The 15,574-nt window shown below is 39.5% G+C and overlaps 2 protein-coding genes and 1 long non-coding RNA gene across 3 annotated transcripts in view; 2 read left to right on the forward strand and 1 right to left on the reverse strand.

The window, feature by feature from the left end:
- Positions 1 to 5,188, forward strand: part of tspan7b (tetraspanin 7b) — a 17,806-nt gene extending 12,618 nt beyond the window's left edge. Inside the window, exons 7-8 of the mRNA XM_031292346.2 lie at positions 185 to 270; positions 2,353 to 5,188. Of these exons, the coding sequence (XP_031148206.1) occupies positions 185 to 253 (69 nt within the window). The 3' untranslated portion in view covers positions 254 to 270; positions 2,353 to 5,188. The remainder of the gene's footprint in view (positions 1 to 184; positions 271 to 2,352) is intronic.
- The window catches only part of LOC116044975, an 18,652-nt gene extending 3,078 nt beyond the window's left edge, over positions 1 to 15,574 (reverse strand). Inside the window, exons 1-2 of the long non-coding RNA XR_004103830.2 lie at positions 15,564 to 15,574; positions 15,125 to 15,127 (exon numbers count right to left, since the gene is read on the reverse strand). This is a non-coding gene — a long non-coding RNA (uncharacterized LOC116044975). The remainder of the gene's footprint in view (positions 1 to 15,124; positions 15,128 to 15,563) is intronic.
- On the forward strand, positions 12,204 to 13,974 carry LOC116044883 (mid1-interacting protein 1-B-like). Its single transcript, XM_031292443.2, has one exon. The coding sequence runs from the start codon at positions 12,614 to 12,616 to the stop codon at positions 13,103 to 13,105; it is 492 nt and encodes a 163-aa protein (XP_031148303.1). The 5' UTR covers positions 12,204 to 12,613; the 3' UTR covers positions 13,106 to 13,974.

Here is a 15,574-nt window from a genome sequence, read left to right on the forward strand (position 1 = left end):
GATATGAAATACCAAATAACAATGCTAGAGGGAGGAAAGAGATACTAGTAGCACCATCATTCTTACAACAGGAATGCGAAGTAGTCAAAGGAAATTATGTCTTCATTTTGAGAAAATGTTAATGCGTATATTTTTGAATCCCAAACATGAAATAAACCAAAAGCCTTCTCTGTCTATCTTTCAGCTGATTGGCATGTTGCTGGCCTGCTGTCTGTCCAGGATCATCACAGCCAATCAGTATGAGATGGTTTAGCTGATGTGACGTGGCAGGTGAGACATTTAAATATATGCACAACACACACACATACACACACACACACACACACACACACATTTAGAGTAACAGCTGCAATAATCAATATTTGTTATATTTATGAATACAATTGCTAAGATAATGTAAAAGGTGTTACTCTACAGTTTGTATAGCCTGGTTGACACCAGACCCTTCTCAGTTGTAACTGAGAGTGGGTCTGGGGAACGTTCATTCACAGCTCATTTCCAAAGGGGCGTCACCAACAGACGCTGCTCAAATGCCTCTGGGTGCAATTGGATAGTTCTTCAACCAATCAGACCAACGATCCAGGTGACGTAGCAGCGACAGCGGCATCAACGGGTTGCTGCGCTTCGATGTTGAATGTAAACAAAAAGCTGCTTGCTGTCGCTGCGCTATCATCATCGTGTAAAGCCTGCCTCAGCGGTGCCTCGATTTGGAAAAATTGGAAATGGGCTTGAATGGGCTCTTCATCATGGTTTTCCCAGGCTAGAGTTTTTAGCCTTTCAGCACAGTTTTCTAAGGTGATAGTAGTAGTAGTAGTGGTAGTGTTTTTGCTGCTCCCAAGTGGCCTTAAAATTAATTAATTCTGGTTTAATTAAAGGTACAATATGTCATGCTGACAGCTAGCGTTTAAAATGGTTAATGCAGACCAAATTCAAAATACCGGAGAGAGTTGTCTCCCCCGGCCCCTCCTCCCCAGGCTCGAAGTTCACGGGTGTTGCCAGGTGGAGAACGCTGAACACAATGTCCCACAATGTCAATGTTAGCTAGATGCTAGTCTCGCATTACCAGACATTACTTCACAGTGCAGCGGAGTAGCTAGATGCTGCTATGTTGACGGCCATGAAAGCCCATGCTCTCGCGGAGCTCTGTACACGGCTGACAGCCACCCTTTCTCGGCCAAACATAACAACAACAACCGCTAAAAAGACAGCGACCTCGCGGTTGTCTGTACCCAGATCACAGTCACTATTTGTTGGCTACGGCCTCTGAACAGAAGCGGGGAAAGAATTTAGGCAGGGGGGAGATTTTCGTTTCTATTACTTTCCAGGCCCCGTTATGTAAAACATGAAATAAACATATAGCCTTTCTACACTGTTTGTCTATACACTGTACATTACACATTATGGTCGCAATTCAGTTTGTAACAAAGTGGGAATCATCTTACTGTCCAACATATCATAACCGTGAAGCTGGCGATAGTAACGCTAGCCACAAGAATATTCCATAACGTAACGTGTGTCCCAATTCAACAATTCAGGCTACACGGTTGTTATGCCAAAGTTAAACTGCATGTTTCCATTATGAGGAAGTCCAACTTGCGGTTTCTGTATTATGTCTGGCAAAGTGGTTGTAAACAGCTTGCCTGGTCCTCTGGTAATGGTAGCAGTTAGCGTGTTAGCATAGCGGTGTTAGCCTGCACCAGTCAGGATCACTTCACCGGCTGTGTCTCAATTTTTTGCGAGTAACTCACTCGAGTACTGTATATTATTTATTGCAAGCACACAAATGTTGAAATTAATGAAATTGCCCATCCCGGCTACGAGTAACGTTAACCGTGATAAATTAGCTTAAAACTCAGCGCTTACCTGTTCAGGAGAAAATTAGTCAACTCTGCGTCCTTTTGGGCTGTAAGCTGTCTCCATCTTTTAAATGCATCTCCAATATTTACCTGTGTTTTACCACATCTCTGGTCATGCAACTGTTTAGAAAGATGCAGAGTTCTTTTCAGTTCGGGTAGAATGAATCTTTCTCCGTCAATCCACGGCTGCAGCATGTTGTTTTTGCGTGTTTGCGTTTCATGTCTGGCAACCCGGGTGTCAAAATGGGCAGTTGACAACAACACAGAGGCCAAAATAAAAACTGACATTCCATCCCGGAAAGGAAATTTCAAAGAACAAAATACTGGCTTTAGCATTGTTGTCAGAGAAGATAGTATTTCAACTTAGTATGTTTCCTTAATATCTGCCTGGTGACATATTGTGGTAGTTTTTTGATTTAATACAGTAAATATATTATATATTGGACCTTTAATACACAAGTAACTCTTTCTTTCTGTTGTGATTTTGTCTTTTAAGGAGAAGAAGAGACAAAGAGCCTTGACACATGACGAGAGTAAATTCCCAAAACACTATCACACGTCTGAATTGGAATTGACCTCCCTCCGTCTCTCTTCCTGTGATCTTCATGTAATATCTTAATGTATCTTACTGTAAAGCACCATTCCTCAACTCACTGCTGTTGCATCAAAGCGTTCTATACCACACATCCCACCGCTGCTTGATGTATAAGTTCATTAGCACATATCTCGGATCAATACAGCCTACAACAAGCAGGTAGACCAGAGTTGTTTGAGTTGACGGCGGTGTTGGTCTCAGATAGGCGTTTGGGTGAAACTTGGCTTCTCTGTTGGCTGCAGCATGCTCCACCGACCGTCATCAGAAGACCACTGCACATCTTTGTACAGAATGACGTTACTAAAGCTTGAAAGTTTTGAAAAATGTAATAGATAGGTTTAGTTTTGCATTTGACTTTGCTATTGCTCACCATTGTATATTCCTATGGTTGTGACATTTTTTTAACTGATCTTGTGTACTGAGGTGGATAGTTTAAGTTTATATGAAAAATAAGGAAACTGACAAAGGAGAGAAAAGGAAGGATTGTATTAGTGCATTTTTACCTGTAAACGAGGCACGCTATTTCTTTGACTGGATATTTTATCCCAAAAGCAGATTATGATGTACATTATGTGTTAAAATTATAATTCAATATCAATTAATGGGATAAATACACAAGAATACAGATTCTGAATGAACTGTCAAACACCCTCAGTAACTTAAAATAACGCTCAACTTTGCACTAATTTACAGCTCCTACATACACTTATGATACTTAATGTAACTTAATCTCTTGTTGGAGATTTTTTATTCCTCAAGAAAAACAAACACATAATGTCAGTTGAGACACAAATCTGTTAAAATATAGACTGAAGGTCGGGTCACACCAGAAAGTAATGTTACAGTATCTCTGACTCTAAAGACATGATAAGTTCAAACCGTTTATTCAAAAGACGGAGTTGTACCATCGACTCCTGTCTCATAACTGTTTGCGAGCCCATTTCATGGAGAAGTTTATACTCTGACAGAGAAGGGTAAATAAAGATGGATCATGCAACACACAGCTAAAATGCTACAATAACTTCCTCAGTGTTGGCACTCACTTGTTCCCCTAAAGGTCAGTTCTGGTAATACATCTGTCAAGATGACTTGTTATTGGTCAACAGCGCAAATTAGCTTGTCATAGCTCAGCAACATTAAACTCAATGCAGATTTACTTTGTCTAATTTGGTCTAGATTTCATTTAATATAATTTGCCATTATTTCACCACAAAATCCAGGTTCAAATGCTGGTGTGACCCTGCCATTTCAGGCTCTAAATCAAGCCTAACACTCAATACAAACTTTAACTGAATTTTGCATGCTTCAAACCACGTAGTTCCTATGAGGTGTCGTCTAAAGGCAGAAGTGTTTATAGCTGTTTGGAACGGCCACACTTGAAGGCAAGATGAAAAACTTAGAAAGGGATAAGATGCAATGAATCATACAAATAGGGACAACAGCTCACAGTCTCTCTTCTCAAAGGCATTCATAATGTTACACCCGTTGTTAGATGAAATTGGACAGATTCTTCTATGTGACTAAGTGTGCTGCTTGATGATCCAACAAGCACGTCATTTTAAGCATACTGACACCGTAGTAATGTTTCAGTTATGGTTTCAGTACTTGTCTTTCTGGTTTATGAAAAAGTAACTGACTAAATAAAAAATTAAGATTAAGTTTTAAAAAGCAACAGCTGAGAATCTTGTTTTTGTCGATCTCCAATGGTTAAAGTTCTCACCTTGTTGCAGTGATGTACAGGTGTACCTGACATCACTGTTGGGCATGGTTACAGGTGCAACAAAACAAGGACTCTGGGTGTTAATAACAAGCTTTTCAACCAGAAGGGGTCAGTGAAACACAGATTTCAGTCTGTTAGGGTGATATCAAATCATATCAATTGTTTTCTCCTGGAATATAATGCCAGCTGGGTGTTGACAGTGACAGAAGTCGATGTGAGAGATACGCAGGACTCCAACAGTGTTCATCTAGTATTTACAGTATTCTATGTAGTGCATCAACATGCCATCATCACCCTCATCATCACTTGTAGATATTTATGGGAAATGTAATTTATATAATGTAATGGTTCTCATTCTAATAAGCTAATCGGTAAAAAAATGTTGTGTCACAGTTTTGATTCCGCACCTTGTGCTGTTAATCTGTATTTGTTATAGTTTATAGGACTCGCACTGGAAAAATAATTGTGGCCAACGTTTTGTTGAAAATAACATGCACATGTAGATGTTTCAATTTAGCTGTATATTTATTATGGTTTGGTTGGCATTAAGTTTACTGTTTTACCAAGTGATTTTCTCTCTCTCTTTCAGTGTGAGTGTGTGGGGTTTTTGTGTGTCTTTATTTGACTGTGTCCTTAACCTTGAGTGTGTATTTTCTGTGTGTGTGTGTGTGTGTGTGTGTGTGTGTGTGTGTGTGTCTGTCTGCGTGTGTGCGCATGCGTGAGAGAGTCTAGATTTTGTGGATCATGTTATATTCAATTTTGGTCTGTGTTTGGTTGTGGCTTTTCAAACCTTTTTGCTTTTAAAGCTGAACATTTATTTAGTGAATGTATGTTTTCCAACACTGAAATGTATTTTTTCCTTCCCCAAACTGATGTTGTCCTGTAAATACTAAATTGTAATATCATCCTGCTTACACATGGGGTCACCAGACACTCAAAAAGAATTGCACCATGCTGTCTACTATTGACTAAGTCACCATCAGTGGTCTTATTATCAATAAATATACAGAATAACAATTGTGTTTAGCGTTTGCTCATTTTGCTATGATGGAGACAGCTCTGTACATTTTAAACGGAGAGTTAAACAGGTGTTGTATTATATGTATTTATCTAATCTACACTGGTATTGGTCACTTCAAGTGTTCTCCTAGTTTAGTCCCCTACTAAATTATGAGACTACTACAAAGAGCTGATGTATTAGTCTTTTTTTGTAATTTGAACAATATATTTTACTGATTTATTAACTGTTTTATCAATGTGAGAATGTAAAAAATAAGTTACTGGGCTGATCCCACACATTAATCTGGACAAATTATATTTTTAGCTGCAGGATTAGTGTTAGAAGAGGTTGGGTTAAAAGTTAAGTCATGTTAAGAGTAGGCTAAGTGTGGATAAACATATGTGTTGGTGTACTCTTTATCAGTTTGGTGTGGGATAATAACAACATGGGACTTAAGAAATAGACTGCTAGGTTTGCATACGAGTTGTCAGGTAACAGAGCACCACATACAGCGAGGCCAATATGCTTGGGCTTGATTTCCCTCTGCTCAATGCAGGAGACAAAAATTCAAATGAAGATTCCCTTTTGAAACAAAAGTCACTTTGAGTTGTTGATATAGCCAATTTGCCCTAACTATAATTATAAATATTTAGGACTAAAAAAAATAAGGTCTACAGACAATTTCAACTTGTCTTTGATTGACAAAGGAAGATAATATACATACTTTAATCAAACTAACAAACTAACTAACAATTAAACCACCGCTATTATACAGTAGCAAACTCCCAGTTTAAATGCTTGTAAGAGAAGAACATTCACAAAGTCAACAGAAACACAACAAACAATTGATGCTATAAATGATATAGGATTCATGAAAGAGCTAAATAACTGAGCAGCTCTTGCACAATGATGACCAGCCAAATAATACATAATCTGCACATCATATGACACCCTCTATCCTGGACAAGACGGGGAAAACAGGAAGAAACCTCAAGGAGGGATCCCTTTTCAAGGACGGACTGTCGTGCAATAGATGTTGTGGCGAATTATCTTGGTTACCATGTGCAACCTAAAAGACTGAGAAAGACAGATTGACACCATAATACAGACTGTGTAGGCCTACATACGCATACAAACTGATACTGAGTCACAGTATCAGAGAAAACAGTCAGTTCTGCCAACAAGAAGTGAAGACAAAGCAACGCCTTCTGCAGCCTGTGTGAAGACATAGGAACCACATTTTTCTTTTACCAAAATAAAATAGATAGCCTACTTTTGACAAAGTTTCAGGCCAAAACAAATGTCACTTTTTACTTTAGATAAATTGATTTTGCATTCTCTTATCTGTGGTTTTCGTTATGCCATTATGTTTAATCTCATCGTATCAAATATAGGCCTAGGCATATTTATTTATTTTTGAATTATTTGTTTGCAACAGTTAATTTTTTTTAAATATAATAATAATATAATAATAATTTTTATAATATATTTAATCATAATAGAAGAAGAAAAAAGTAAGAACATCCAACATTTTTTAAGAACATCCTCTGAACTTCCCGAGGCTGTTTTACTTTATGACATCACTAAGTGCCATCCTTTTCCACATGATGGCGCTTGGGTATCAGCGGAAAACGGAGCTGTGGAGAAGGGAGGGAAAAAAAGGGAAAGCCGCGTATAGGGGGGATAGAGCACCCCACACACACACACACACACACACACACACACACACACATTCTCTGTCTTTCTCTGTCCGCTTGTTCTCCTGCGATGCTGCGGGCTGCATCGAAAACAAGGCCGGAAAAGCGGTGAGAAGAGAGAGGCGGACTCGGGGAGATCGCGCTAACCGACTCGCTCCAATCTCGTCACTCAAATTACCGGCAGAGCGGCGCGGCAGTGGGTCCGCTAATGGAGCGTGCGTGCCACTGGCTTCCGCCCCCCCCCCCTGCGCCTCCGCCTCCCGAATACACTTAATCGGTTATAGGCTAGAGGGAGGCATCCAACTGGGAAGCGCTATTACTCACACAGACACACACGAACCTGGACTCAAGAGCGCACGGACACGTTCAGCTGCAGCCTGTCTTATCATGAAAAAGTCTGGTTGCAAACACATTTTTAACAATACAATTTAGCTTCATTTCTGACTTCAGGCATGTGTTTTTGCAAGAAATGCCTATAAAGAAAGACTCACTAAGATTTAAATGTGTCCCATATACCATAAATTAATAGGTGGCTCCATCACTTATCGTGGTGGAGAGGTTTTGTGTCCCTATGAACTTCAGGGCTGGCTCGTCTGGAGCCAATTTTAAAGTAAGGTCGTACTAAAATGAATCTAGGCCTACTTAAAATATCTAGAAACCTTGAAAAAAAGCAAAGGTGGGCAAAATGGAGGTATTATGTGTATGTTCACATCTTTTTGTTGAGCTAGTTAAAAGAAAATGGTATTTACTTAATTTTAAACATAAAAGTGGCAGGTAAATGTAACTAAAGTCACAGCAACTTAAAAGGGTACTCCACAGATTTAACAATGCACTATAACATTCAGGGGCGTAGCACAAAATTCTGGGCCCTGGAGAAAGTAATTCTCTATGGGCCCCAACCCACATCCACAGCTATTCATTCTAGCATCTTTTTGGGCCCTCATCACATGAGGGCCCTGGGTACTCAGTTCCCTTTACACCCCAGTCCGACACCCCTGATAACGTTGTCGGGCTCCCCCAATGGACAATATAAAAAACAAAAACTTTTTATTTCATGCATTCATCTTCCTCCCTGTCACCTTTACCATTACCCACATTGCAACTTAATCGCTGAAAGTTTAGTTAGAGATTCAGGCTTATACATAGTAGCTGTAAATGTAGCCTTGAGCTGCTAGCCTCAAGAAGATATGAGGAGCTGGTTACAGAGCTCTGGGAATGTAGCTAACCTATTTCAACGTTCATATGGGCACCTGAGGCTGACTAGTGTTATAAGCTAGACTTAAAAAATGTCAACCTGCTTAAAGTGGTCAAATTGTGTATTGAAAAACAGTGGAATTAACCAATTCAATACTCAAACAATATAAATTTCTCAGCAGGTTGCTAAAATCTCCGAAACTCCCAGAAAAAAAGTACCCAGAAGATGAGATGAACCAATAACTAATCTGAACCATGATGTTGTTTGTTTAAAGGGAAAGGGCCATTTCAGTGCCACATTTAATCACGCTGTGCTACATCGACTGCTGCTCATCAAGAAGATGTTTTAGTGAAGATTAGTGGCTTCAAATAATAGCATTAAGTGACTTATGTGGCTCAGTGTAAATAAATGTGTTTCCAAATGGTAATTTGATCAGACTAGAAATCTTATACATGAATTATTTTACTGCTTTAATATGATCTCATTATAAATTGCATTTTCAAAAACTTGCAGGAGTACTTAAGCTTTCTCTCTTTCAAACACACACACACACACACACACACACACACACACACACACACACACACACACACACACACAACAACGACAACAACAACTCTCTTATAATGCACAGTGATAACCCCTCATTTACTTCCTAATATATCAAAATATAGCAGGCCTGCTATATTACTTTATTAGGAAGTAAACTCCATCCGTCTGTTTGTGATGTGAGGGTTGCTGTTGTTGTTCTAATTGCTGTTGCTGCTTTGCCTCCAGCGTCCCTGCTGAACTCACACATGCCTCACACTTCTTAGTAACATGCAGTCGTGATGACAAGTACTAGAGTTCCCACTCTAGCTGCCTGTTCATGTAATGCAGCCCCCCACCCCACCCCACCACCACCACCTCCTCCACTTCCTCCTCTCTCTCTTTGAAGCCTTGTGGGATGATGATGACACCCGCCGTAATCGGTGGATGCTCGCTTCTGACATGACACACAATCGAGAAACCCTTCCGAACTGATCCGGGTTTCATTGTTGCTTTCAGGCACAGTGCGTCCTCTGACAAGTGGAAAGGCCTTTCACGGGAGAATAGAGTGGAAGCCATTGAGGTGGGGCCATGATTGACAGCCCTGTTGAGAAAGCAAAAACCTGCTCCTGTTCCTATCTGATCTCTACTCAGCAGCGGTGCACATTTGCTCTGCTGACCTGCTTTTTTTTCTTCCTCTAACTGGATCTGGGATCAGTTTATTTTCAGAGGGGGAATAAGATTAGTCAGTTTGTGTTTGTGTATAGCTTTGCTTCCAAGGCAGATTTTGAATAAAGGGGATGTGTGAAGAGTGGGTAATTACATTATAGCATTAACCTAACCACTTTATTTAAGTACAACTCCATGGTACTTTACTTTAGTATTTAAATTTTGTGCTGTTATATTACACTCCTCGACAGTTGAGAGTAAAATATTGTACTTTTTACATCTATCTGACAGCTGTAGTTACTTTGCAGAGTATTTTAGATACAAAACTAAGTAATTATAATATATGATGAATTGTTGAAGATTATACTAACCCAACAGTATAAAAAATAGTAGTTACAGTAAACTCAGCACCATATGTGTGTAAAAAATGCTGAGTACATGTTTACATATCAGTAATAATAATCCAATGAAATCAGTTATAATAATGTAACTCTAACAGGCACCATTCTGCTGCATGTTAAGTACTTTTACTTTTGATACTTTGAGTGCATTTTGCTGCTAATACTTCTGTAATTTCACTTGAGTAAAATTTAAGATGGACTTTTACTTGTAATGGAGTATTTTCACTACTTTTACCTTAGCTGCTTTGACTTCAGTAAAGGATTTGACTACTTCTTCCACCACTGTAACTAATTACATTTAAGAACTGTACTTAAGTACAACTCTGAAGCACTTCTATCCTTTAGTTGGGTATTTCAATTTGACCCACTTCATATTTTAACTCCACTACATACAGAACAGAGATATTGTACGTTTTACTTTGACTACATTTATTTGACAGCTATGATTCGAGTTACTTAGATAAAGACGCTAAAAATCTAAACATATCAAATACAATAGATTACTCTACCTAACACTATAAAACATATTCAAAAGTATAGCCTCACATCAACCAGCTACAGTACTGCTTACATGTTAATCCATTAGTGGTAATATAAATATATATCTATATATTAGGTACATTTCGCTGATAACGCTCACACAATATTATCTGTAAAGGAGGGATTTTAATGGAGCATTTTCACAGTGTGGTATTACTACTTTACTAGCAGAGGTAGAATAAAGAAAAAGAGAACAGAGAGGAGTCGGAAGTAGGATGGGACAGAAACTGTGAGACAGAAACTCAACCAGCAGGTTTTGCCGTCCATGTTCACATTCTCTCCATTCTTGCTGAGCAACAATTCTTAAAGAGTGATTCATTTGCTTGTATCTAGAACAAACTGGAGCATGGACTATCAATCAGGTCACCCTCCCCTCCCTGCTTTATATCATTCCTGTAAGCCTATCCTTTAAAGTATGTGGATCCATTTTAAATTACATTCAATGAATCAGTCAGACATGTTTTGTTGATGGCCACACAGTAAAAAACATGTTTTTATAGTTTCAATCTGACAAGAAGTGTTTACCAAAGCTCCAATTTCAAAGTGAGCACTTCATGAGTGCACATTCATGCAATGCTTATGGTGGGTTATTTCTGTTGCAGGGACTGTGTGTGAGTCCCCCCTGTTTACCAGCAGTTAGGCCTATAGTTAGAAAGGTACAGGGGGAAATTAGCTGTCCAGCATCACTGCTTGAAACTGGCTGGTGCAACAGTTTGGTTGAAAGTGTAATCTGAAAAGCTTGCCAGTACTGTAACTGGCTTAGACTAAAGTTACCCTTAGGGGAAATACTGGCCTGTAATATTCCTGCAGGGACTGATAGTGTGGACGTGGTACTCAGTAAAGTGTAAACTTGTACTTTTATGACATTTTTATTTCCCATTGTATCACTGTAATTGCGTTAAAATTGGACAGTTGCAATAAGGATATCATTTTTGGGCATGCCCATGATGTGGCACCAATTACTTCACTTATATTACACGATTTAGGACATGCTGGATTCTTGCTATGTTTTCATAGTTAGTTTAATATGTTGAATATAATGTGCTAAACAAAGGAAACACTAAACTCAGTTTTAGGTGTGACCAGTGGTGGAAAATATATAAATTTTCTAACTGCTGTATTTAAGTACAGTTTTCAGATATAAAATAGTTTTTTCTTCATCCTACCCAGTATCATGTTTTGATCCCTCAGATTTATCCTGTGACCCTTTGGAGTGGTCTGACCCTGAGGTTGGAAACCACTGTGGTCAAAACTCCACTTGAACCATTTATGCCAGTAAAAAGTCTGCTTAAAAATATGGGCATTTACAATCTAATAATGTCATATTTAATAATATATAAGTTAGGTCACTTAATATAGCAGGGGCTATTCTGTCTGCCAGAAGGAATACGTTTACTTTTTTTAGCCTAGATAGGCTATATTTTGCTTATAGGTTATGCTACGTTTGTACTTTTATAAGTTCAATAAGTAATGGAGTATTTTTACATTCATTCATTTATTGGTAAATTTACTTAAAGAATACTTCTTCAACTATTGTAGGCGACACACTGAAATTCAGTCTAGGAATGAAATCAATAATTACTTAAAAGCTTTGGTGCTCGACCACGTGGCGCCTGTTTTCTATATGTGAGCGAGTCAACACTGGCTCTCGTCATTGGTCCAACATCTACTTGTCCCGTCTCCGAGGAAACCCAAACGGCCATCTGATTGGCTGTACTGTAGGCCCGAGCAGTGGGCTGATGGCTTGGTTATGAATATTCATACCACCGGTCCTGCTCGGTCAGGCCCGGCCTCACCCTGCATGTCATCGGAACAGAATGTGGGATGTGTTGATGTAGCCTAATATGAGTCATTTCGAAAGACAACTCATAGCAAAGATTCATAGGACAGCAGTAAGTTTGGGATGAGACTGTGTTAAAAAGTGAGTTGACAGCATACGCGCGATAAAGCATAGCCGTATAGCCATATATATATTTTTTTAGATCTGCACTCTGTGGAGTTGGATTCACCACTCGCTGTCAATTTGAAGCCACTCCTCTTTTAGAAACAGTGTCAAACCTCTGTCTGCTGCGTGCTATTTCAGGTCGCCTGTCTGGTTAACTGGAGTGGGAGAACCTGACAAACCGGTTGTGGGGCCGCCTTTAAATTACGAAACCACCTGGATGTGTATAAAAGCGAATCCTTCCTCCCGCAAACTAGAAACTACGACAAGGGCTCAAACACTCATCAAGGGGGGACCTGAACTCGCCTGATTTACAGGACAGCCAATCCCCTCTGCAGCATTACAGACACGCAGACGCTCCTGTAAGCTCGGAATTAAAGCGGGACACTCCCAGAGCAGGAGAGAAACAAACAAGAACAGAAACTCGCATCTTCGCTTTTATTTCTGTTACAGAAAAAAAAAAAAGGAAGATGATGATGCAGCCCCCAGAAACCCGCGCCCAGAAAAACTCCCTCTTCAACGCCATGAACCGCTTCATCGGTGCCGTCAACAACATGGACCAGACCGTCATGGTGCCCAGCCTGCTGCGGGACGTCCCGCTGGAAGAGGACAGGGGGTTGAGCTCCCTGAAATCAGTCGAGGACGAGGGGGACATGTACAGCTACTATCAGCTGCTCAAGTCCATCCGCAGGGACATCGAGTGGGGGGTCAGGTGCGCAGCAGCCGATGAGAGGCGCAAGGAGGGCATGAAGATCACCCGCATGAACTCGTCCGCATCCACCTCCTCGTCCTCCTCCACCGCATCATTATCATCCGAGGAGGAAGAGGAAGAGGACGACGATCTGCAGAAACAGTTCCAGTACCACCTGACCGGGCTGCAAGGGGTGCTGTCCAAGCTCACACTGCAGGCCAACTCTCTCACCAAGCGCTACAACCAGGAGATTGGAGGATGGGGCCATTAAGATCGGAGCCTACAGAAACTGAAAGCCCTGATTTTTTTTTATTGAACTGGCTGAACTGACATCTCTCAACTGGTCTTTTTTTTTTGCTGCTGCTGTTACTACTGATGAAATTTGTGGACAAACATTTGAATGATAGAGAAAAAAACGTTGCTTATTTCTCTCTTTAGGCCTGCACGGTGTTGGTCTACTCTGTGGTATTACTGACTGTAGATGTGTTGATTATGATGAATGCATTTGTGTACTTAAAACCAAACATGTTTTGCACTCCAAAGTTTTGTACACATCATGCATTCAGCTCCTGTGATACGCAGATGAAACATATTTAAAACCTTTATTTAATGTATAATTTATTACCTCGCACTGTATTGTTTAAGAGCCAAATGTTAAATATTTCAAAGTCGGAGAAAAAGTGGACTGCATGAACTACAGGACCTGTCGTCTGAACCGCCCCTCTGAGGGGGATACTGACAAAAGATTTAGCTTCCTGTTTGTGTTGCTGATGATGTCAGTGTGTTCAGATGCATTTGTCTGTGTATGACCAGTGTTCCTTCAAATCTGATGTGTCTGTGTCTTTAAATTGTGCTTGCATGGAAGGAGGCAGATGCGCACTGTATAGTTGCCTGTGATCTCCCAATGCCCTACATGACCAATGAACCAGAATCAACTGCTATAATGCTTCTGCATAGAGAATAATGAGGGTTTCCACAAGATGCATTGTTGTTACTGTATTGTCATGTATTTGCTACTATCATTGGATTATTGGACATGCCAATCTGTCAAAAATAAGCAAATGCTTTTATGCTTTTGTATGCACCTTCTGCACCATTTTTACTGATATGTTTCTAAAATAAACTTTTATATGAACTGACTTTATTTGTTTGTGTAAGTTTTTCATGAATGTAGTTATGACATTAAGAACATTACAGAACAGACAACACAACTACACAAACTGAATTTGGCCTATTCAGACAACAAAAACTTCTTAATAAGCAGGCCAAGACCAATTTATAAGATTCTGCATATATCCCTAATCTCCAATGTGCAGTGTTAGTACAGGGAATACCTGACATATTCCGTGCTTTGTCAAAAAGCATGTTTTGTAAAGTCTGTGTGGTATAGAACATCTTCTGAGTATAAAGCATACACATATTATTGAAAATGAACTATGTTTTCTTCAGCACCAAGGACGTTTTACTTTTAAATGCTGAAAAAATCTGAGACTTGGCCAGCAATTCAGAAATTTGAAAGGGCAGAGGTAAATAGTATAAACTGACCAAAGTTAGACAAAGCATAAAGTATCAGGACAGAAACGCTATTTTCTGCATATCTTCTTGAGAGTGTCTTCAGTTCTTTCCCCTCAGATTAGAAAGCAGATGTTCAGAAACAGCATGTAAACACTGCAAAGTCTCAACTGTTGTCCTCCTCTTGTAAAGTGGATGCTGTTCAAGAGTTTTATTGTTTAATCACTGCACCTAAAACATCCAGACATTCTTTCAGAATTGGATGTTCATTTTTTTATCATTTGTGTTTGAACGAGAACAACAGCTTATGACACTGCGGTATTATTGGTATCCGTAGTAATACACCTCATAGGGTGAAACAAAAATCAGTTTTGTTTCAGATTCAGTTTCTCCTTGGCCACCAGCAATGTTAAATGTGTTAAAAGGGAGAAGTGCATTCAAAATTACCTGCAGGTTGAGGAATGTTGCTGCAAGCTTCAAGTGACAACACCTTGCACTGTTGTTTGTTCAATAATGTAACATGTATGAGGCAATTTAATTGAGGCATATTTTTTGTGCCAAGTAAATATGTCCCAGAATACACTGCAGTAGCTGTCATCATAGAAAGAAACAGTAAAAACGTTAACTGTAAATTATGTTGCAGTCTGGGGATGGCAATTACAAGTATGTACTGGAATCAGTTAAGTTTGCTTTTTATTTTGAAATATATTTTGAAGAAAGATGTGTTGTTTTATCTTGCCATAAGAAAAAACTAACATTTCTCCCTATGTTGTTTGACTAACTGCCAGCGACAGCCTCAAAGGCCACTGAGGGAAATGGGTGCAGCTGGGGTTTCAGTGTCACAATAGGTCAATAGGCTGCAACACACCCACTTTCCAGTTGCAATCTCTCACTTTCTCATACACACCCAGACCCACACCCACAAATTGTGCATTAAACCCCATACAATAAGAAGAGCACATGCAAAAATGTCTAATTGATACTGTTAATTTGCCTCTTTTTAGTTGAAAGACAATAGCAGAGGTTACTTTAATAGATCTCAATATGCATGCCATAGTGGACACATAACACTACAGCGAATAGATGACATTAAATGGTCTAATGTCATTCAGCTATACTTCAAAATACCAATTTTTGGGGTACAACTGTATTATATAAAAACAGCTTTGTTCCAGTGGCAATCACACTGATGAACAAGCTGTAAGAAAAAATTGCACAGTCTGTATTG

This window comes from Sander lucioperca, chromosome 8 (assembly GCF_008315115.2).
Source record: "Sander lucioperca isolate FBNREF2018 chromosome 8, SLUC_FBN_1.2, whole genome shotgun sequence".
Lineage (NCBI taxonomy): Eukaryota > Metazoa > Chordata > Actinopteri > Perciformes > Percidae > Sander > Sander lucioperca.